Here is a 20,580-nt window from a genome sequence, read left to right as displayed (position 1 = left end):
ATTTTGAGTCCTGGTGCTTTTTTTAAAAGTGTAAAATAACTATAATGGTAAAGGAGATGGAACTTTTAATTAGGCACCTTGGTAATTATAGAGGATTTCTGTCAAATAGAAGTTAGATGAAAGAAGCTCTTAGTCTCAAACCCATTAATAAAGTTTTTAACCAGCATCTCAACCAGTTATGACTGAGTTAGATCTGCTTCTAATTTCACCCAGTTGGACCTCTTGTCTTCACTGAGTGAATCGTGGTGACGTTGTCCACAGAGGATCTCTGAGCAGCTGAGCTCATTACTGAGGCCGGGAGATGCAGATTAGGAAGATGGATTTATTCTTTCAAAGTGGCTTCACTGTCTTTCTGTAAGGCTGCATGAAGAAATTATATTAAGATGAAACCAAATGAATGTATTAAGAGTTATGTTATATACACAAGTTTCTCTGAAAATAAAGATTTGTATTCCGCAGTAAATACTACAGTAGAGTGTGTGTGGCACTATTTTCTTCAAATGCATGATACTGACATTAAAAAAACCCTAATACTGATTATTATATCGCAATATAAAGTTGTATCTTTGTCACTTTTGATGCTCGTATTTGTGTGTTTGATTATGGCTTGTTCAGGGAATAATAACAACTTTTAAAAAAGGACATTTTCAGGTATTGAGAACTTTGTTTGTTTGTCTTTGTTTTTGCTTCACTTCCTTAAATTCTTGTTCAATTGTAATACTTTAAAGTAAAGGGAAAGCTAAAGTTTCCGTGTTAAAGTGTAAACATATTCTTAGACACTGAACATATTTGCATGTTCCGAATGTTGTGTTTACGTTGACTTACAGACTTTGGATGGTAAAAGAGATGGAAGATTGAGAATAGATATGAGGAAGTTGAGGTTTCTCGTAAGTGAAGTTACAAATGGTACATTTAGTGTGTGTGTAAATAGGAGTGGTGTGTGTGATGACTCATTCAGGCTGTAGTAAACTGAGAAGTAGGCTCTCAGTTTGCTGCCTGTGTTGACATTCTGTAAAACAGAGATGAGTAAATTCCTGAAAGTGAACTTTGGAGGAACTCACTCTGTTTCTGAGGTCAGTCAAACAAAAAGTTATAGACCTCTATAAAAAAAAGAGATAAATAAAAGGGTTTTTTGCAGTGGTGTTTCTTTTTATTTCCTTCTGTGCGTTTTTATTATCGACCGCTGCCAAAGGTGTATGTGTGTGTGTACACATGTTCAATTTTCTGTACCGATAGTAAAATATCTCATCATCCAGAGGACGGATTTTAATGACACTTTCAGAAAACAATCATTGGGTATACATCAGCAACTAAATAAATTTAGGAGTCGGCCCAATTCACGATGGCCACCACAGTCAATTGACCTTACAAAACACAAAAAATGACTGCATTTCAGCTAAGTTTACAGATACTGAGCTAAACTTTGGTGTGGTATTAGCTGAAAGCTACCCATAACACATACTCTGAGCGTTACCACATCTTGTGGTATATGGCTGTGGCCATCTTGAATTAAAACACTGCCATAGAAGGTGCATTCCTTTTAAAAAAGGAATATATACTTGGCCTATAATTTATCAGAGGCAGCTTTCGACCCTTTCTCTACTACAGCTAAAGCGCGCCCCCTGGTGTTAACTGGTAAAGCTGCAGGCAAAGAAACTCAGAAGGTGCCAACAGCTTCAGTGTGAAAATAGATGTAAAAAAAGAGAAAAGATTAAAGAAAAAAAGAACAAGAAGTAATAGTTTTTTTGACCACAGACAAAAAAATGCAGCTAAAACTTGAAGCAGCTAAATTTTTTAACTAAATCTCAAATAGTTACCAATCAACTTGAATTTATTAAAGGTGTTGAAAAATATTCGTATTACAGCTGAATAACAATTTCAGGTGAGATGACATTTTTGTGTTGTAGGTGGCGGTGTTACGCATTTTAGCCGGTTTACAAGCAGGACTGTCCAACGAGGAAGAAGTTGTAGTCATCTGAGCGGATACAAAGCGGTAATTCAGCTCAGTTTCGGTTTATATTTCATCATCAGCGGTTCATGTGTTTTAGAGCTCCTTTTGCTGCCTCTTTTGTCGCTATTTGTGTTTATTTTTCCTCCATTCAGCGGACAGAAACAGAAGAAGACAGGTCGGTCATAGGAGCGCTTTTTCCCCACACATTTATGCTGTTTAGGTTGATTTTTCGAAGGTATGTCTGTTAAATTTGTGTGACCGTCTTTTCTCGAGTCATTTGCCGACTGACTAATGGTTTATGGAACGAAACCATTTTTTAAAAACCTCTGTTTACACAATTATCAAAACTTGTGTATACATAAACCGCTGGCTTTTCGTCTACGAGTTTTTTTTTTTTGAACGAGCTTAGATTGGGTCTGCACCATTTATACGCCGACGCATGTGGCGGTGATTGAGTAGGCGGTGTTTACGCATTTCAAACGGTACACGTCTTTACTTCTAGCCGAGTCAGATACAGGTGAACCGAAAGGGAGTGGACCAAATGATTCTTAATTGCATGTATTGACAGTACCTGTCCAGTACCTGAGGTAAGAAATAAACAAGAAGATATTATGGCTAACTAGCTACATTTAAAAATAAATATGTCCACATTGTTGACCCTCGTTCCAGTTTCCAGTCACGTGTGGATGAGTCATTTGGGTCCAAACCTAAAGTGGAAGTCAGGTCAGATGACTACTGAATCACACAGAAACAATCCAAATATCCAAAACAAAACGTTTTCAGCGATGTGGTGCATTGCAGAGAGTTTAGGATTTTAATTTCAGTGTTTTCTGTTTTTAGTTGGTGAAAGTAAATCAATAAAAAAACAGACTGTTTCAAACACTTGCAATCTTTTACTTCTTAATGCATTTCTTCCTCCTTAAATTGTATTTTAGTGACTTTATCTCACAATATTATTATGATGTTGTTGTCTTCTTACTTTTACCTATGCTGAAATAAATCCCAAACAGAAGAGGACTTTATCTCAGACATATATATTTTTTATCTTCTCCTGTCCACCCTGGCCCTACAGGATGTCCTCAGCTTCTCGTCATGTTGTCTGGGAGTCAGACGGGTTGGTGGCCTACCTGAACCCCCGGCCCTGGACCCCAGGGTCCGTGATCCTGGAGAGCAGTACTCCAGTTAGTCCAGGAGGCAGCATCTTCCACCTGGGTCAGTCCGAGTATTTATCCTGGCTGCTGGGGGCAAGGGCCGTATCAGAGCTGCTGTGCGACAGGCTGGGGGTCCGGAGGTGCGCTCTGGTCAGCAGACCCCACAGAGACAGACCTGCACAGGTGAGAATTACTCTGCAGCACAGCCAGAACTAAATTCTGTTGTTTCTATTGTGAAGCAAGAAGCCTTCATTATTCTTAAAAAGCGATTAAAACCTTAAAGTTGATATGGTTATTTATATTAAACAAGCGCACATAAGTAGACAAATTGTTCTGTTAACAACATGTTTAATTTACCTTCATTGTCAGAATTCTTAGGTTTTAAAGTTTTAGATTAAAATTACTTTTTTTTTTTTTCTCTTTACTTTTTTTTTTTTAACATTCGTTTAAAACATAAAAACTTAAAGAGGACAGTACTCATTGTTTAACTCTGGGGCATTTCTTTTTTTTTTAAATTAAAGCTGTGAAATCAAACAAAAAAGATTATCCTGAACTAAATCAAGTGGTGCATTTTGAGTTTACTATTGTCACCAAAAATATCATACACCAGAAATGATTTATTAAAAACCAGAATAATGAAAATAGTCCAAGTGTTATAAAAAGTTCCCAAATTGCTTAAAGGTAAACCGGAAGGTGAATCTGTAATTGTGTTTTTTTTAACTGATTTGAACATTATATTGGTGCCATTTATATATTTGCAGCATGTACTGTTTAGTGTGAAGTCTACAGGCTGTAATATTTAAGTTGATCAATAATTTATCCATTGTGGACCCAACAGATCCGTATCCTCCCCCTTCACGGTCTGGATGCGGAGTGGAACCCTCACCTTGCCGGAGAAGAGGAGCACAATGTCCATGACCCGGGCTTCTGCACCTCCAAAACTGCCCCTCGATGGAGTGAGTCCAGCCTGACTGATATCCAGACCAGAATTCGAGCCAAGCTCTTGCTCCCCGACGCCCCGCATGATCACACGTTCCTCGGGGACGATCCGGACCACGCTTGCCTTTTTTCTCGTATTGTTCGTGGGGAGGAGCAGCAGTGGCGGGTGTGGGAGGATGAAAGCCACGTAGCTTTTCTCACCCCTTTCCCCAACTCCCCGGGCCTCACCGTGTTAGTCCCACGCCGACCTTTAACCTCTGACATTTTCAGACTGGAGAAAGTGGATTACGAGGCTCTGGTGCTGGCCACCAAGAAGGTGTCGCACCTCCTGGAGGAGGCATTGGGCGCCTGGGGGGTGGGGCTTATTTTTGAAGGTTATGAAATAGACTACGCTCATGCCAAGCTGATACCGCTGGTTCAGCCTTCATCGCCAGGGGCAGAACCCAACGTTAGTAACCCCAGCCCTCCACAGTGTCACCCCACTTACCCTGGATTCGTCACATCGGAGGACGGACCTGAAGCCAGCTCAGAGAGCCTGAAAAAGCTGCAGGCTGAAATTACTGATGTTGTTACAGTTTAACGATCTGTGGTGTTTTTACTGACTCATTGATGTGAGTCATTATTTACTCAGACTAACCGTGGAGGAATGTTCGATTTGTGCCGACACGTATAAAGGCAGGAAATTACAGACTACTTGTAATTAACTTGAAATAACAGAAAACCTGGAAGACAGATTAATTTAGTCATTTAGATTAGTTTAGTAACGCCATTTGTTCAAATAAGGCTACAAATATGTAATTTAGCTAAATGTTTTTATTAAACTGAAAATATTTGCGCAAAGTCCACATTTTTCATTCAAATCAGTAACTGTAGACACAATTCTGTGCTTAATGCTTTATTTCTTTTACTCCACAAGAAGTGAAGAAATCTGGTATAGTCGCGTGACGAAAATCACGTAATTTCTGTTTGTGACCCATATCACATATCACAGTTATTGTGACAAATTTCTTTTGTGGTGCTGTCCGGGAGGAAGTATGCCTCAACACCAGGAACTTACCTGGCACTGGGGACTCACTGGGTACTTACTGGTATCAGATACCTACCTGGTACAAGGTTCTCACCTGGTATCAGGTAAGTACCTGGTGCCAGTAAGTACCAGCTCACCAGGTATTTAGTAGTCACTGGGTACTCACCTGGTACTTTAGCTTAAATCTTAAAAAACAGCAAGATAAAGTACCATAACTATGCAGATAACACACAGACCTACATTCCTCCTCCACCTGAGGACTACAATCAGATTATTATTATTATTTTAATTACACTGTGTATTTGTCATTGTGTAAAATCTCTATGGCCGCTCATTACATCACTTCTAATTGGTCCCACTGAGGAATGCTGCCCCCGAAGCTGAATTAATTACCAGTTAAGTATTTTATAAGTGCTTTGTAAATCTGACAGCGCCCTTGGCTCCATTAAATTCAATCATTTTAAAGAAATGTTTGTTAATGGGAGGAGTTTTTAAATCTGGTTTCCACAGAAAAATATAAATGTATATATTTTAGCCTAATCAAGAAATAACTTCATTAGGCTAATCAATAAATAATAAGCTAGAAAACTAATTATTGAGCTTGATCTGTCCAACCATAAGAGAAAGGTCATTTATAAAAACAACGCCCTTGACTTTAAAATTCTGTTTAACAGCGATGACGGTCTTTTAATTTGTGCATTCTAGTCTTTTATATTTTATTAGTCCTTAATGAACATATATTAAAAAAGCAAGTTCATGTTGACGTTCTCTCTCAACAGATATAAATGAACTTTTTATACAAACTTAATGTGAAACGACACACAGTTGGACTTGGATTCCCCAAAATATTCAAAAACACAATTTATTTAATGACTTCATTAATACACGTATGTACACTTTTTGTTTATCAGCAATTGTCTTCTAATTTAAAAATCTGTTACAAATTGTCAAAACTTCAATAAGGTTAAAAGGTGCCAGATAAGTACGAACCATTTAAAACTTAATTTTGTCATGTTTAAATTAGTTCTGCTACTAAAAATGTCAGAATGTAATCATGTAAAATATAGTGATTGAAACTGAACAGAACTGGGAAAACTGAAAATGTTTCCAAGATACACTGTTGTAATTATTTCTACTATTTATACATTTAAATTTATGACTTAAAATTGTAGCTAAAACAATTAAAACCCAAAGTAAAAACCTAAATGGCAGTTATCTCTAAAACCATTTTTCTCTTTATTATATTTAGCTAGTAATCTAGTGTGTGTAATAATTTATTGAAATGTATAAAATATCTTTTTCCTTACTAAAGAGTGGCTTTGAATAACTGTCCACCTTGTCTTAAACATTTAAATCCACGTTTTCTCTCCTTAAGCAGATAACCTTAAATTGCTAGTTTAGTTAGCTGTTTTAGTCTGCTTTTTTAGTTTTGATATTTTAAATTCTTCCAAGAAGCATTAATGTTTTAGTAATATTTCTTTGGAGAAATCTATAGAATATTGCTTCAAAAAAACAAAATTGTGTGTGTATTAAATTTCCCAGAAGAGCACTGATGACGTTTTGATTAAACCTTAGCATCAGGTGGGTTTTCTGTGGCGCCCTGCCCGCAGCACATAAAATTCAGTTTCTCCATCTTGGTGATGTAGAGGAGAGGCTCGATGATGCAGCTCAGATCCATGATGGAGAAGACGATGATGCTGATGAAACAGCGGTACTCGATGTACGTGTAGTACGGCACGAAGGGCATGGTGGCCACGGGCGTCAGGTAGTTGATCACGATGATGGCCAGGTTTTTCAGCACCATCTTGAAGGCTTTCTTCTTCACTGGGTGCATCACCTCCTTCCCCGCCACGGAGTGACGGAGAACCCAGATGACGGAGATGTTGCAGAAGACCATAACTGCAAATGCGAAGAGGATGACCCCGCCGAAGACGTCAGTCGTACTCATGATTCCGAGGATGGACTTTGTCAGGCCGTAAGGCATGATCAGAATCCAGACCATGACAGAAATGGCAGTTCGGGCCATGTTGTCTCGGTATCTAGAGAAAGTGACTGGATGGACCACGGCCATGTAGCGATCTATGCAGATACACACCTGGGGTTACAGACAAGAAGAAGAAAGAAGGATTGAGTTATTGTATTTTAAAATTTATTTTCAGTTTAGTCATCCACCTATAAGGAAAGTCTGAAGCTCAGGAATCCTAAACAATAATGAAGAATATATATATGTTTTTAACTGAGTGGATTTGTTTGTACAAGGTTGTTTTACAAGTACACTTAAAAAAAAGGTGTAATCTAACTGTATTTTTACTCTTTATTGGGTACTTGAATCCTTAAATATTCCAAACTACAGTGGGTAATGTAGCCCCACTGTATAAAGGCTTATGAACCTTTTAAGTGTTTCAAACGTAACCCCTCTGTATCTGTATCCATTTGCTTTTTTTATAGGTATATTTGGTTTGATTTGTTAATAACTACATCACAACAACAGGAAATTCTAAGCACTTACGAGAAAAAGCGGCGTTAAGTCCTTGACCCCGTATGCAAACCTCTGGAAGTACCAGACGTAATCATTACTCCACACCATCCTGTTGAGCAGTTCTATCGGCGTCATCAGGCAGAAGTACGCGTCTAACAAAGCCAGGTTGAAGAAGAAGACGTCAGACGTGGAGGTGTTTTTTTTCTTGCTGGCGATCTGCCAGATGACGAAGATGTTACTTGGTGATCCAACTAAGAAGTTGAGCACTTTGACCCCGTAGTAGAAAATAAAGCTGTAAGGGGTCTTTTCACACTCGGGGTAGTGATACCACAGCGGAGGGCCACGGTAACCCCCGAGGCTGGTGGAGTTGTCGTAGAGGCTGATGGCTGAACTCAGGTTGGTGTTTAACATTGTCCGTAAGAGGTCTTGATGCTGGAAGAGTAAGGCTGGGATGACAGGAGAAAGAAAGTGGAGAAAAAGGTTCAGAGAATAGCTTTTATAGGTAAGGATGAATGACATTTAAAAAAAAAAAATCAACCAGCTTACCTCAGTTTGGTCTCAGTCTTCTTCACGTTCAGCAGAAGCCGAGGAATTTATGAACTCACGTCACAAGAACCAATTTGTGCTTTTGGATTGAGCAAGTTTTTTTTTGTTATTTAATATCTTTTCACAAGGTTGTGTCCCATCTATTCTGTAATTGGTCAGTAATGTGAGCGAGAGCAATTTGAATGTCTTAAGCCATTGGATAGTTTTAAGATGCACGATGGGCGTGTTCAAGTTGAGTTGGAGCTTTAGATGGAGTAGACTACTGGTTTGCTCTGTGAAATGCCTTCAAGGCTCTTTTACCATCGAGCAACTTGTTTTAGAACAGCATTCACGTAACAAGTGTGTTGCGTATTTAAATAACAGTTCAAACTGCAGTTGTGCATCTCCTGTGTCCAAGCTCGTATTCATACATATTCCCACTTGTAGCATTTTATTATCAGTGTTTATGTTTTCTCAAGCAATCCAGCACAAATTACCATTTCATTTGTCTCACACGGTCCATGTTAGGACGTGTTAAAAACCTGAAACCAGGTTTGATCCTTTGGGGCTTTATGTCCTTCTGTACGCTGCAGCCTAATCTTCTCACTGATGCAACCTGTAGCTGTAAACAGGTGATGCAAGCAAGCAAATGAGAAATCTACTGCAAGATCTTACTGAAGTGCTTTGTGTTGAGTGTCAGGGTTACATTTGTAAAACCAAAGCTTGTGACAATCAAAAAAACCTGACAGTCTTTGGCGGTATGAATACATGCACTGCTGCCTTTTATGCCTGTTTTTATCATCTTGAAAATGACAGTTTTAGCCTTTTTGATCACATCTAAAAAAAAACGCTGTTGTTGAAGGTTCAGTTATTGATAGTTTCATTAAAACTCATTTGCTCCAGTCTTTGTTAGGTTCAACACATTACTCAGTTTTAGATTACTGGACTCCTTGGATTTTAGTTTATCATCAGCCAAAAGTCTTTTTTTAACCAGTCCCATATGTAGTAACTCTCTGAACTCTGATATGACTACATAATCTTCTCAAATGCAGAACCAGCAGACGTATTTTTATCAGAGTAATGTAGGCAGTTGAAAGCAAAAACTAGAAGCTTCAATTTGTTGTAAAGTTTATGATTTAGAAGTCAGAATTTCCAGGTTCTCAGTATGAATGTTCAGTATTTACACCACATGAAATCCTAGAAATTATAATTCAGCATTGCTTGTGTTGGAGGGCTGCACAGTGGAGTGGTGGTCAGCGCTGCCGTCTCACAGCAAGGTTTAGATTTCCACTCTCATCTTTAGCCACGAGTGGGCTTTATATCACGTGAATAAGCTCTGAGCCAACTATACTTCCATCAAAACACTTCATACAACATGAAACATAAAGGAAACGTAAAACTCAACATGTTGCAACATTTTATTGAGCATATCAAACACCAGTTTGTCTCGTCAGTGCCTACGCATTGATTCAAAAGGACATTTCATCGTTGCTTGAACATAAATATGTAGTAAATAGAGACAACATGATGATGGATAAAATGAGCCTGATTGAGTTTGGTGAAATGAAGCGTTGTTCTCCGAGTTGCTATTAACAGAAGCAGGAGTTCAGGAAGGATTATACGATCTGATCTGTGCTCAGGAAATGAAACAAAAAAACAAACTGGAAATGGAACAGGCTGCTGAAAATTCAGTTTTACATCTCAAAACAAGCCTTTTACACCTATTACATGTATTTTCAAAGTATGGCTATTAATAATGGACATACTGAATGCATTGAAATTTTGCAAATTAAAAATACTAGCTATAGAGAATTATTTTACTGATGGTAATGTTCAACTGAGAATAAAATGCATAATTTAACAACTTGCTTGGAAATGTGGGAAAAAAAAGGGTTGATTTTCAAAACGGCATACCTGATTTAAAACCTATTGAAACAAATGTTGAAAACCTCCATTTGTGCAGTAATTACAGGGTTTTGGTTAGAAATGCATAATAATAATTCAGTGTTTTCTATTTTCCTAAACTGTAAATATAAGAATATCAGAACAGAAGCTCAGATTTGTTTAACAGGGGGGAAAAAAAGCTGACTGCATCTGACAAATAATTAGCAGGAATTTACTTGACATCATCTCTAGTGCATCTTAGAATAAAATGAAAACATTTTCTTTTTATTGTGTTTCTAAATATAAAAAAACAAACAAACAAAAAAACTTGGCAGTTCAAACGGTTTTTAAACAATAGTTCTCCATACGTTGATGATCTGTTTTAATAAGTTATAATCTTGTCAAGCTTATCCTTTCAAAAGACGCATCATTAACTTGCAAATAAATATCACCTTTCCTTCCTGTTGACTGGCTCATAACAAAGTTGGAGCCTTTTGAACGAGGAAGCAGAAGCGGATCGATCGTGCGTTCGGCACGGAGTCAACAATAAAGCTTTTCAAGTATTCAAGTAGCAAAAATAAATCCTATGTGCTGGAGAACGCAAGAGGAGAATGAACTATAGCACACAAAGCTGCATATTTACCCTTCAAAGGAATATTACATCAAATTTAAGTTAGGAATAAAAAAACAATACTGACTAAAAATCATTTATTGCTGCCTTCTGTAAACCTCTCTGTGCTGCATTTTATTATCAACAACAAGCAAGAATCAAAGAGTGTACCATCAGTTTGAACCTGACTAAATCATATTGTTTAAACAAACTTAGACCCTTAGGGACTTCTGTTTAGTGTCCAAAAACGGACAGAACATGTTAGGAATATAAGTTTACTCTTTTTGTTTTTTAGCAACTTCATTTATGTCCTTTTATTAATTATAAAGAGACATCGACATCCAGTTGTTATTTTCAAACCTTAAAGCTTTAGTCAAAACAAAATGAAGCAAAGACCAAAACTTTTCTTCCTCTCTCTCATCTAAAGTACCTCTGAGAAGGCAGAGCGTGCACGTGGGACTGTGCGCTTCGCAGGCCAGAAAAATGCATAAATATAATAGATATATATATATTTAAATTTAAGTGGCACAATCATGATTGAAAGCAAAGTTACCTGAACCTCACACTTCAAAATTATTTTACTAGGTAGACTTCTTGGTTTTCAGACACACATTTTTTTTAACATTTTGATTTGTAATTATTAAATCCAAATGTGCACTGCACAAAAGGCTCTTATAATATTTGCCATTTTACTATTGCTGTACCAAAACTTGTTTCAGGACGTACTGTATGTCACAAGAGAAGGAAATGACACTTTTTTTCAGTAGTTTTCGGTCCTGAACGCATCACCGACCATAAAAGCGAAGTTCTGTGTTCTTGAGCGGACGTTAAATGCGAACGGACACTCATGTTGAGGCGATCTTCCCATGAACACGGAAGCGGTAAAGACAGGTATAGTCGACGTGACCCCAGTTACTGAGAACTTGCAGCTCCACAAACCGATAAACCACGTCACTCGGCTTCTGCACGACAGAGGTGAAAGCACAGGAGCAGAGTAAAGAAAGAGAAAAAGAATCGAAGAGCACAAAAAGAGAGATGAATGTTAAAGAGCTGCATGATGAGGTTTGTTTTATAAAAGCAACATCACAGTTTTCATACAGAGGAGGGGGTATTTTTCAGTAAATTGTCTTGAATTTATTACTTAGGTGGACCAGTTTAAACTCACAGGCAGCTCAAAAGTCTGAGTTGATTCTCCGTTTTCATCGTAGGTGAACGTCCCGAGTAGCGTTCCTTCTTCGGTGTCATTTTTCAGCCCCTTGTAAAACAAAACATAAACAAAATAATTGTGTTAAAGTTTCAAACTGGCTGCTTCCAGACAGCATCTCTGAGTGACTTTCAGTCTTATAGTCTCTGCTTTACATTTCCTCTGACAATGAAAAATAAAAAAATAACTTCCAGTAAAAATAATGTTTTACAAAAAGCCTGAAGCAAATTTAAGGCACACGCAAAATCTTAATAAATTAAACATTTATACAACTGATACACAGTATTTGACTATTAAATTGCAGGGTTGTTTGGATTGTTCAAAACTTATTTGTTTTATTTTTCATCAGGCAGTACAAAATGTGGAAAGTACTTGTGTTTTGACTGTAGATGTATATGTACTGCTATAAATAAACATTAGTGAAAAGGATAAAGTAAAAATAACAGTGACAGTTTGAGTGATTAAGATTAGTACTTAAAAAAAAAACGTCAACATTTTACTGCACAAAACCACATGAGGTTGTGCAGCCTCAGACCACGAGGACTCACATAGACTTCAAAGTCTCTGGGCGCAGAGTCGATGCGGCCGGTGGGGGAGTTGTAGCGAGGCAGGTGGTCCAGAGTCACATGAGTTATCCTGATGGGATGTGAGAGGGAGATGACAAGAGTGCCCTGGACACCATGGAACGCCCAGCATTTTCCTGGCAGCAGGACCGAGTAGCCCTGTTAGGGATAGAGGCAGAAGGGCCCGGTTAGTCGAACTGAGGCGGCTCATCTTTACATCTTTAGCTGCTGATCTGAAACAGAGGAATGTACCTGGATAACAGTGCGGGGGCTTTCAGACGGATACCAAAGAGGAAAACCAAACAGAGTCACGCATGCGGAACGGATACGATATGTCTCTGAACACCTGGTGCTGACAATACTGGCGCCTACACACACACAAACAACGCAATCAAAAAAAAACAACTTAAAGTGTATGACTTTGTTGAACGTAATAGCCTTTCATAAAATAAATATCATACGCTGTTAATGAACAGGATGATATTTAACACCACCTAAATCTGTGTACAATACTAATAACAAAAAAGACAAACCAGTGAACAAATAAATGCATTAAGGAAACACAAACATGATGAAAAATGCTGTTTGTTTTATGTTAAAAACAACAAGAATGCACAGAGTACGTGCAAATCAGAGATGAATACTTGCAAGCTAAATTAAGTTTTTATCCTAATAATTCTAACCTTGAGTCTCCAGAGCAAAGTCGGCCATTTTGTCCGCCATGGGACGTCTGCACTCTGCGCAGATTCCTTTGTCAGCCAGCCTGATGGCATCCTGCTCCTGATTCACAAAAATAGTGTGATGTAAGAAAGACATGGATGCACAAAAGTACAAACACACTCATTTACAACAGGGGTTTTTAAGAGTCTGATCACAGCTCTTATTTAGGTACCTTGATTCGGTCAGAGAGCCATTTCTCCATGGCCTGTTGGAGCTCTGGGGTGAGATGGTTTTTGATGGGGGCCGTGCTGATGGCAGGACACGGGGTTGGAGGAGGCATCTGCTGGATGGATGACAACTCCTGGGACAGCTGCGAGACAAAGAGAGTCGCAATAAATACACGCACTGCTCCGAAAAAAAGGTCAGGCACTGAGATAAAACCAACCAGCAGAACTAACTAGTTCCTCTGTGTTGGTATAAAAACACTGCAGAAACCTTGAATTTATCAGTTTGATCAACACTGTTACCTTGACATTCTGAGCCTCCAAAGTTTGGATTTTGAGGCTGAGGCTGGTAGCAGCAGAGCGGCTGTCTGTCTGGTATTCTGCTATCTGCTTGTCCAGCCCAGAAACCTCCTGCTCCAGATGGCGACGAATGTCTGACTCCACCGCCTCAAGCTTGGCTCTCATAACCTGTGTGTCCAGGACTTGTCTCTCCTTCATCTGAAAGAGCAACACATTTGACTTTAGCGGACTTCTGCTGAGAATGGAAGAAGAGTGTCGGCAAGGGTTAGCACTGTTCACCCATCCATCTGTGGGTAGATGGATAGACTGCAAAGTGTTTGTTATAAATGGCTATAACTGCTTTTGAAAACCAAGATCAAATTTACTGAACACAGCTAATAGAAAGTGAGCTCCTGTTATCACAAATATCCCAGTCTTATTAAGTATACAAAGTCAATCTCACAAAGTTAAAAGTAAATCAAATTATCTGAGAATGAAGGCTTATTATTGTGAATATATATTTCTTAGGATTATCTTCAATTTACAAACATGGTTAGAGACAGCTTGGACTTTGGAGTTATTTAATTATTGAAAATATTTTAAATTAAGATTTACACCAAAATCTGTAAAGGTGCTCGAGGTACCAAATTGGAGTCAGTTAAAAAAGATCCCATGATGTAGTTTCACATCAGCAACACTAGATGTCCCTGCAATCAAATCCTGGTTAAGCTGCAGTCAGGAGGAATGGAAAACCTGTTTTTTCATCCTGACACCCCTCAGCAGAAACACATCTTATACCCTCTGTCCTGAATACATATACGGAGAGAAAGAAAGGAAAAGAAGCGAGCACAAACTGAAAAATATTCCCACCTGAGAGAGAAGCTGTTCCTGTTTCAGCTGAAGCTCCACCTGCAAAAACATCGATATGAGTTACACTTAAAAAAAAAAGGTTTTAAAATCCTTCTCACACATTTCATTAAAGTTTACACAAAAATCTGTAATGGTGGTCTTTAAGTTCTGAAGTAACAAATCAGAGAGTCAATCAGAAAAGATCCTATAATGCATTTAAGATGCAGTTCTTTTATTTACAATGCAACACGGAACAATTTAAAATTTGAAAATTTATAATATTCGTTTTTATCAATCTGTTGCTTTTGTCTTACCAGAAAATGTTGCATCTTTGCTTCTACAGCAGCAGATACGACAGCAGGATCCTAAATAAGAAAGAAGACATGACATGTTTGTTATAAATAACATTTTTATAACCGGTTTTATGCTTCAACGTCATGCAGAGAAAATGTAATTTACTCTTTAATGGAAGGAGCCACTGAGTCTGAAACAAGTCCCGTAAAAAGGAATTTTCCATACTAAATAACTTGTGCTTGCTGTTAGTTACTTGTGCTAATGTGAGCTGAAGTCCAGTCTTAAAACCTTTGGTGTACAACTATTCTTCAGTGAAAATATAAATTTGCTGTGTAGATGTACTCTGCAGGTAAACCACAACAGAAAACATTAAACTCCAGAAATCGATCCATCTGTGCCAAACTATTAAACCCAGACACACAGTGAGTCACACACAGAGTCGTACCACCACAGGCGTGTGGAGCTCGTTGGGTGGAGGAGGAAGGCTGGTGGGGGTAACTGGTTGACTCTCGGGTTTTGTCTGCGACGGGGTCTTTGTGACAGCCGTGCGGGAGATGAGCGAGGTGAACAAAGGAAGGAGCCACCAAATACCTGGAGGACACAGGAGGGACAACGCCTTAGGGAAAGCACTTAGAAACACACAAAGTAACAATCACTTAACTCCAGGATCAAAGGTCCTGACATGTTTAACCTGACTGTGTCACACAGTGACTCTGGGGTGGACTCCTAATCCACCACAGAAGCAGAGATCAAGCAGCTGCTTTGAGTCAAAAAACATTTTGTGGTGGACCCTGCCACCTTTTCTACTTTCCTGGGGAAAACCCCCAATATAATGTAACATTTTCAGCAAAGATCAAACGGTGTGCACGATGCAGAAGGGTGCATACTACTGTTCTGTAAATACAAACAAGTGTAAAAATGAGTAGTCAAGTCAAAGAAATCTCCCCAAGTGTCCTCTGAAGATGATGCCTTCAAACTGTGTATGAAACATTAACCAGACAACATGAAGGCTGGAATGTGTTAAAGGGTTATGTTACTTACACAGAAGTATGAGGAGAAGGAGGAGGACCAGAACAAAAGCCTTCTTCACCCTATTACTGAGTGAGTTATTAGCTGCCAGAAAGAAAAACATACTGGCACGTGAACACGGTACGTAATGCTCACTCACATGTTAAATATTGATAAGTAATGTGACAATTACTTGAAAATATTTGCTTAAGAGGTTTAATTGTTCAAACGTGTGCAGGCTTGAACATGTTACAGATACAGATAACATACCTGAAGCTCTCAGATGAAGCATTTTTGAATGTACAACATCAGCCATTACTGAGGCCGAATCTGCCCAAAAACAAACAAACAAACAGATTGTTATTCACTCGTAGCACAAAGATAGACGCATGATAACAAAGGCTAAGTGCTCACCCGTCAGACTATAAAAGGCACTCCTGATTCTGCTTCTGTATCCAGGACTGGGAGTCCCACTGCTGCTGCTGCTGGTTTTACTGGTGACGGGTAAAGGCTTCCTGTAGGTGCCCTCGGATGATGAGTACCCCGAGCTGTCCACGCCACTTTGGCTCAGCTCCTTGTGGTTGGCTCTGCAGTGTAGAGTAGGCGCACTGGAGCTGAAGGGGCCAGCTGGAGGGCTCTGCTCGGGGGTCGCCGAGGGGCATTGTGTGGGCGTCTGACCACGGGGGGATGATGGAGTCAGGGCCGGCCGAGGGGTGGCCACGGTAGGGCTGTAAGGTACGGTCCTCATGGCTGGAGTCTGACTGCTGGAGGGGCTATTCGTCCCACTCACACCTGTAAGACAAATCAGAGATGAGCAAAAATATATAACTATATAAAGGACTAACTTTGTTTCCCTGTCAAAAGCTTTATATATATATATATATATATATATATATATATATATATATATATATATATATATATATATATATATATATATATATATGGTAAAACAGCTGATGAATTTGTTTTTAATTTTATTAGTTTAGTAGCAGAAAAATACACAATTTGCATTTACTATATTATCTAAATTTTTTATTTTTTGTGTATATCATCACATGGTTCAGAAGAGGGAAAATATCAGAAAGCTATAGTGCACTCATACCACTTTTCTCAAATCTTTTTTATGGATAACTTGTTTGTTCTACTTCTTCAAGCTTCTTGTTACAGCAAAGAAACATAAAAACATACTAATTACAAATTTTAAGAGGATTTTTCTTTGTCATAAGCCATAATAATAAAAAAAAAAAATCCTTTTTAACTTTGCATAGAATGTTTTATCTGCTTTGAAGCATTCCCGTTTCATTCGTGGTATTACTACTTTTATATTAATTAGATCTGATATTATTATAAGCACTTCGGTGTCTGGATGCTGGGGTCATACTGGCCTGCAGTGACAGGTGTCTCAGGGGTAACATAACTAGCATTGCTGTTGGCGTTACTGAAGGTTCGGGAGCCGGACTTCCGAGTCCCAGACTTCTTCTTGAAAACCCTAAAGAACAAAACAGCATTAGAAAAAGGACAAAGACTCCTGCGAATCATGTTGTTAAGTAGATTTGTTGACCAGAATCCTAACTTTGCCCCTACAGAGTTACTTACTTGACAGGGTTTTCTCTGTAGGAAATGTTTGTCACACTGCTTGAGTCAGATTCCTCATCTGAATTGTAGTAGCCACCGGACACCAGGCGAGAACTTCTACGAGACATGACTGAAACACAACAAAGAGGGGAAAAAAGGACAAAGTTTGTGTGCTATTTTCATTAATCTTTAAAACACATTATCTCTGATTTGTAAACATTAACAGGAGGTGATCAAGTCATCACAGAGCCAATGGATACACACCAAGATACCTTCTGTAGCGAAGTCAACAAGAAAGAGACTTTTGTTATGTCTAGAAAAGTCTATTTCTAACTCTAATAAGATACAAAGACAATATATTTTTCATTTGTACATAGAAAATAGAACAGAGGATCATACTTTCTTTAAAAATATGTTTTTTAATAATTTTTTTTGTAAAATTTATCTTTCAGTTAAAGCAATTTTATCTGGCTGATGCATCATTATGATGAAGGAGCTCAAAAGTAAAACGATGGGATCTCTGAAGCTTTTGCTCTCCACACCACCGGATGTGTTGCACGCAGTCAAAGCCTCAAACACGATTGGTCAGAAGACAAATCAGACAAGTAAATCTTTGTTTACGTTTGCAGATCTCTACTAACAGAGATAATAAATGTTCACAGGGAAGTTTATTAGCCACATCGCAATTTATTCCACATTTTTTTCAATTAATTCCACATGTTTTCATCTGCGATGAATTACATAAAAACTAGAATTCCTGTGAGAGCTGCAGACACAAAGCAGGTCCTTTTGTACACACTCCACTAGTCTGCAGTGTCTTGTTTCAGCCGTCACCAAGTTCGGACAAACCAAACAGCAGTTTTAGAGAGAGCCTTTATAATTTCAGTGGCAACAATAGTATTCTTTACACGATTGAAAGGGAAGCCTGGGAGCCAATCAGGTGCTTCCAATCTGTAAATCTGCTTTTTAGATATTACTAAATCCCACATATTCCTTTTTGAAGGATCATAAGTTTTGATTAAAACAAAATATCCTTGTCTAAAGGTTAGAGAGGCAGCTTGGGACGCAAACAATGAAAATCTGCTTTCCTGACCAGCACTGAAATTAAAAAGATAAAAGGATGCTGACACAAAAAAACTGCAGAGGGATAAGTTAGGCTAGGTTCATATAACTTCATATTTCATACAGCTATAAAGACATTAACAGGAATGGTTTGTGTTATCATATCAATATATCTGGAAAGGCAGAATGTCACCACTATAAACCAAGAAACTCTGAAACTCTGAGTCACGGTGAAAAAAAAAAACAAAACGGCATATCTATCTATCTATCTGAAGTAAAATATTAGTATGACATAAGTTAGTAGACAAAGTTGTAGCATCAGCAACAGTACTACGAGCTGCAGCGTGTAAAGTTGGAGTAAACTGCAGAGATGCTTGACGAGGTAGGAGGGAAGCTTCCAAGAAAAGTGTTTAATATAAAAACTGCAAAACTAGAAGAATGGTTTAAGGTATCACAATGATAGGACAGTGAGGGTGGTTACTATATCTCTTCAAGTTTAAGTAGGTTAACGCGCGGCAGCCTTACTTTAAGGAGCAGTAACCATAGCAAACACGGCAGTGGGAGTAAAAGCGACAGCATTTAAAGCTGGTTACTATGGAACAGTGAAATATATCAAAACAACAACAACCATAGTTGATGCAGTAGTCATAGTAAACATGCTAACAGTTAAGTACCAAACAGATGCTTTTGGAGTTAATCTTGGTCTCCTGTAATCCAACTAATACAGCCTGCAGCTCAAACACTGTGAGATTACACAGCAGCAAAACCAAACCAAAGCATTCAGACACCCAAAAAGCCAACAGCACAGCACATTAACCCGCCTAAAGAACGGAAACTGTTACTATGGTCTGATGCAGATACGTTTAGATTAAGCACTGGTACAAAACAGTACAGTGAAGCAAAAAAACCCCACAGATAAACAGACAGACACATACAAATCCTGCATATCTTAATTCACCCAGCATACTTAAAGTGAAGAAAAATCTTTACAAGTTAACAAAATCCGCCTCATATAAAAGGGGAAAGCGACTTGTTTCAGTTGCAATTTCTTTTCTTTCTAACAAGGCTAACTTTCAGCTACCCAGCCATCACAAAGATTATGTAATCGGCATCTTAAGCTACGACTTCTCATTGGTCAAAGATGTGTTCTTACTGAGCAGATAAGCAGCATAAATAAGCTCACGGGCTTTACGCTCTGCTGTACCAACATTCTGGCAGGTTCAGCTGTAAAAAGACCTGACCTCATTGGTGTTTTGTCATTCCCTTTCATTTAATTCATATTTTAAGAGGAACAAAAAGTATTAACTCAATTCTGCTTAATGTCATTGATAAGAACACGTGAGCCGCTCTTCAGTTTCCCATCAGGTGAAGAAACAAGTTAACCCTTAAAGAAGAACTAAAATGTTGTATGTCATTATACTAGTATATCAATAGGACTGATTTCCAAACTTAATTCTGCAAAAGTTGCAAAATAATCTGGTAAATAAAGTGCAAAGTTAAAAAGCACTGAGACTTTGACATTTGTACGTGTTAGCCCATCCACTCCCCTGGGTTGTTACTCAGCTTCTAGTCGACCACATTCACTCAAGTCTTCACACAGTCAAAGAATTCTCCAGTTTTAGACCGTTTTCACAGCGTGGGTCCTTTCATGACAAAAAAGCTCTTCGTTTGAGAGCGCTTACCTTGGTCAAAGCGAAGATGGCGCAAGCTTGGCACGAGCCTGCAGCAGAGCGTATCACTACCACAACGGCGGAAAAGAGCGGCAGATGATGACAGAAAGGGAAGCAGTGGCAGACCCGACCCAAACAGACAGGAAGTTTGTGCGAAAGCACACACACGCACACGGAAACGCTGCCTCCCAAAAATGATTCATTTCAATAACATTAGCATCTAAGAGTAGGGGCTTGTATGCTCATGCCATCCAGACGGTTTAACCCCCATTATCTGTAGCTGACACACTCCGTGCTGCTCCTGAATCACATTTGTCTTTAAATATCTCAGCAAACACCAGCTGAACAGACTAAACAAGGAAGATGGGGAGGGAGGCTGACAAAGATAAGAGCTTAAAATGTTCAGATGATGCAAGCAGGCAAATATCAGCATCAAGCATCGCTGTGCCTTCTGACCATCTCATGCTGAGGTTGCTGCTGTAAGGAATGATGACTTTTCTGTTTTTGGTAACACACATCACAACGACTCATTCCAGGGCTGCTCATGCAATCTGCAAACCAAACCTCCAATGACTGCAATCAGAGAGTAGCAATCGTGGTAAAGCAACCAATAATAATGAGTG

The 20,580-nt window shown here is 38.7% G+C and overlaps 3 protein-coding genes across 5 annotated transcripts; 1 reads left to right on the top strand and 2 right to left on the bottom strand.

Moving 5' to 3' along the window:
• Positions 1–1,971: 1,971 nt before the first annotated feature.
• LOC108249278 lies at positions 1,972–5,825 on the top strand. Of its 3 annotated transcripts, none has more exons than XM_017438773.3 (3): positions 1,972–1,993; positions 3,024–3,285; positions 3,941–5,825. In XM_017438773.3, the coding sequence occupies exons 2-3, from the start codon at positions 3,025–3,027 to the stop codon at positions 4,619–4,621; spliced, it is 942 nt and encodes a 313-aa protein (XP_017294262.1). In that variant the 5' UTR covers positions 1,972–1,993; position 3,024; the 3' UTR covers positions 4,622–5,825. The 3 variants fall into 3 exon arrangements, with proteins under 3 accessions (XP_017294262.1, XP_017294174.1, XP_017294088.1); XM_017438685.3 differs by lacking the exon at positions 1,972–1,993 and adding an exon at positions 1,997–2,126; XM_017438599.3 differs by lacking the exon at positions 1,972–1,993 and adding an exon at positions 2,000–2,186.
• A 554-nt stretch (positions 5,826–6,379) lies between these two features.
• On the bottom strand, positions 6,380–7,958 carry LOC108240122 (proteinase-activated receptor 3). Its single transcript, XM_017423369.2, has 2 exons — positions 7,578–7,958; positions 6,380–7,163 (listed from the first exon to the last, which is right to left on the bottom strand). The coding sequence occupies exons 1-2, from the start codon at positions 7,956–7,958 to the stop codon at positions 6,633–6,635; spliced, it is 912 nt and encodes a 303-aa protein (XP_017278858.1). The 3' UTR covers positions 6,380–6,632.
• Positions 7,959–9,476: 1,518 nt separating this feature from the next.
• si:dkey-92f12.2 lies at positions 9,477–20,153 on the bottom strand. Its single transcript, XM_017407296.3, has 16 exons — positions 19,970–20,153; positions 17,247–17,355; positions 17,036–17,139; positions 16,062–16,439; positions 15,918–15,977; positions 15,681–15,752; positions 15,085–15,230; positions 14,660–14,710; positions 14,367–14,405; positions 13,521–13,715; positions 13,226–13,363; positions 13,017–13,113; positions 12,586–12,701; positions 12,319–12,492; positions 11,732–11,821; positions 9,477–11,528 (listed from the first exon to the last, which is right to left on the bottom strand). Exons 2-16 carry the CDS (start codon positions 17,351–17,353, stop codon positions 11,412–11,414), a joined length of 1,884 nt encoding a protein of 627 aa, XP_017262785.1. The 5' UTR covers positions 17,354–17,355; positions 19,970–20,153; the 3' UTR covers positions 9,477–11,411.
• Positions 20,154–20,580: the final 427 nt, after the last annotated feature.

Source organism: Kryptolebias marmoratus, linkage group LG3, assembly GCF_001649575.2.
Source record: "Kryptolebias marmoratus isolate JLee-2015 linkage group LG3, ASM164957v2, whole genome shotgun sequence".
NCBI lineage: Eukaryota > Metazoa > Chordata > Actinopteri > Cyprinodontiformes > Rivulidae > Kryptolebias > Kryptolebias marmoratus.
This window is presented reverse-complemented; position numbering and strand designations above follow the sequence as displayed.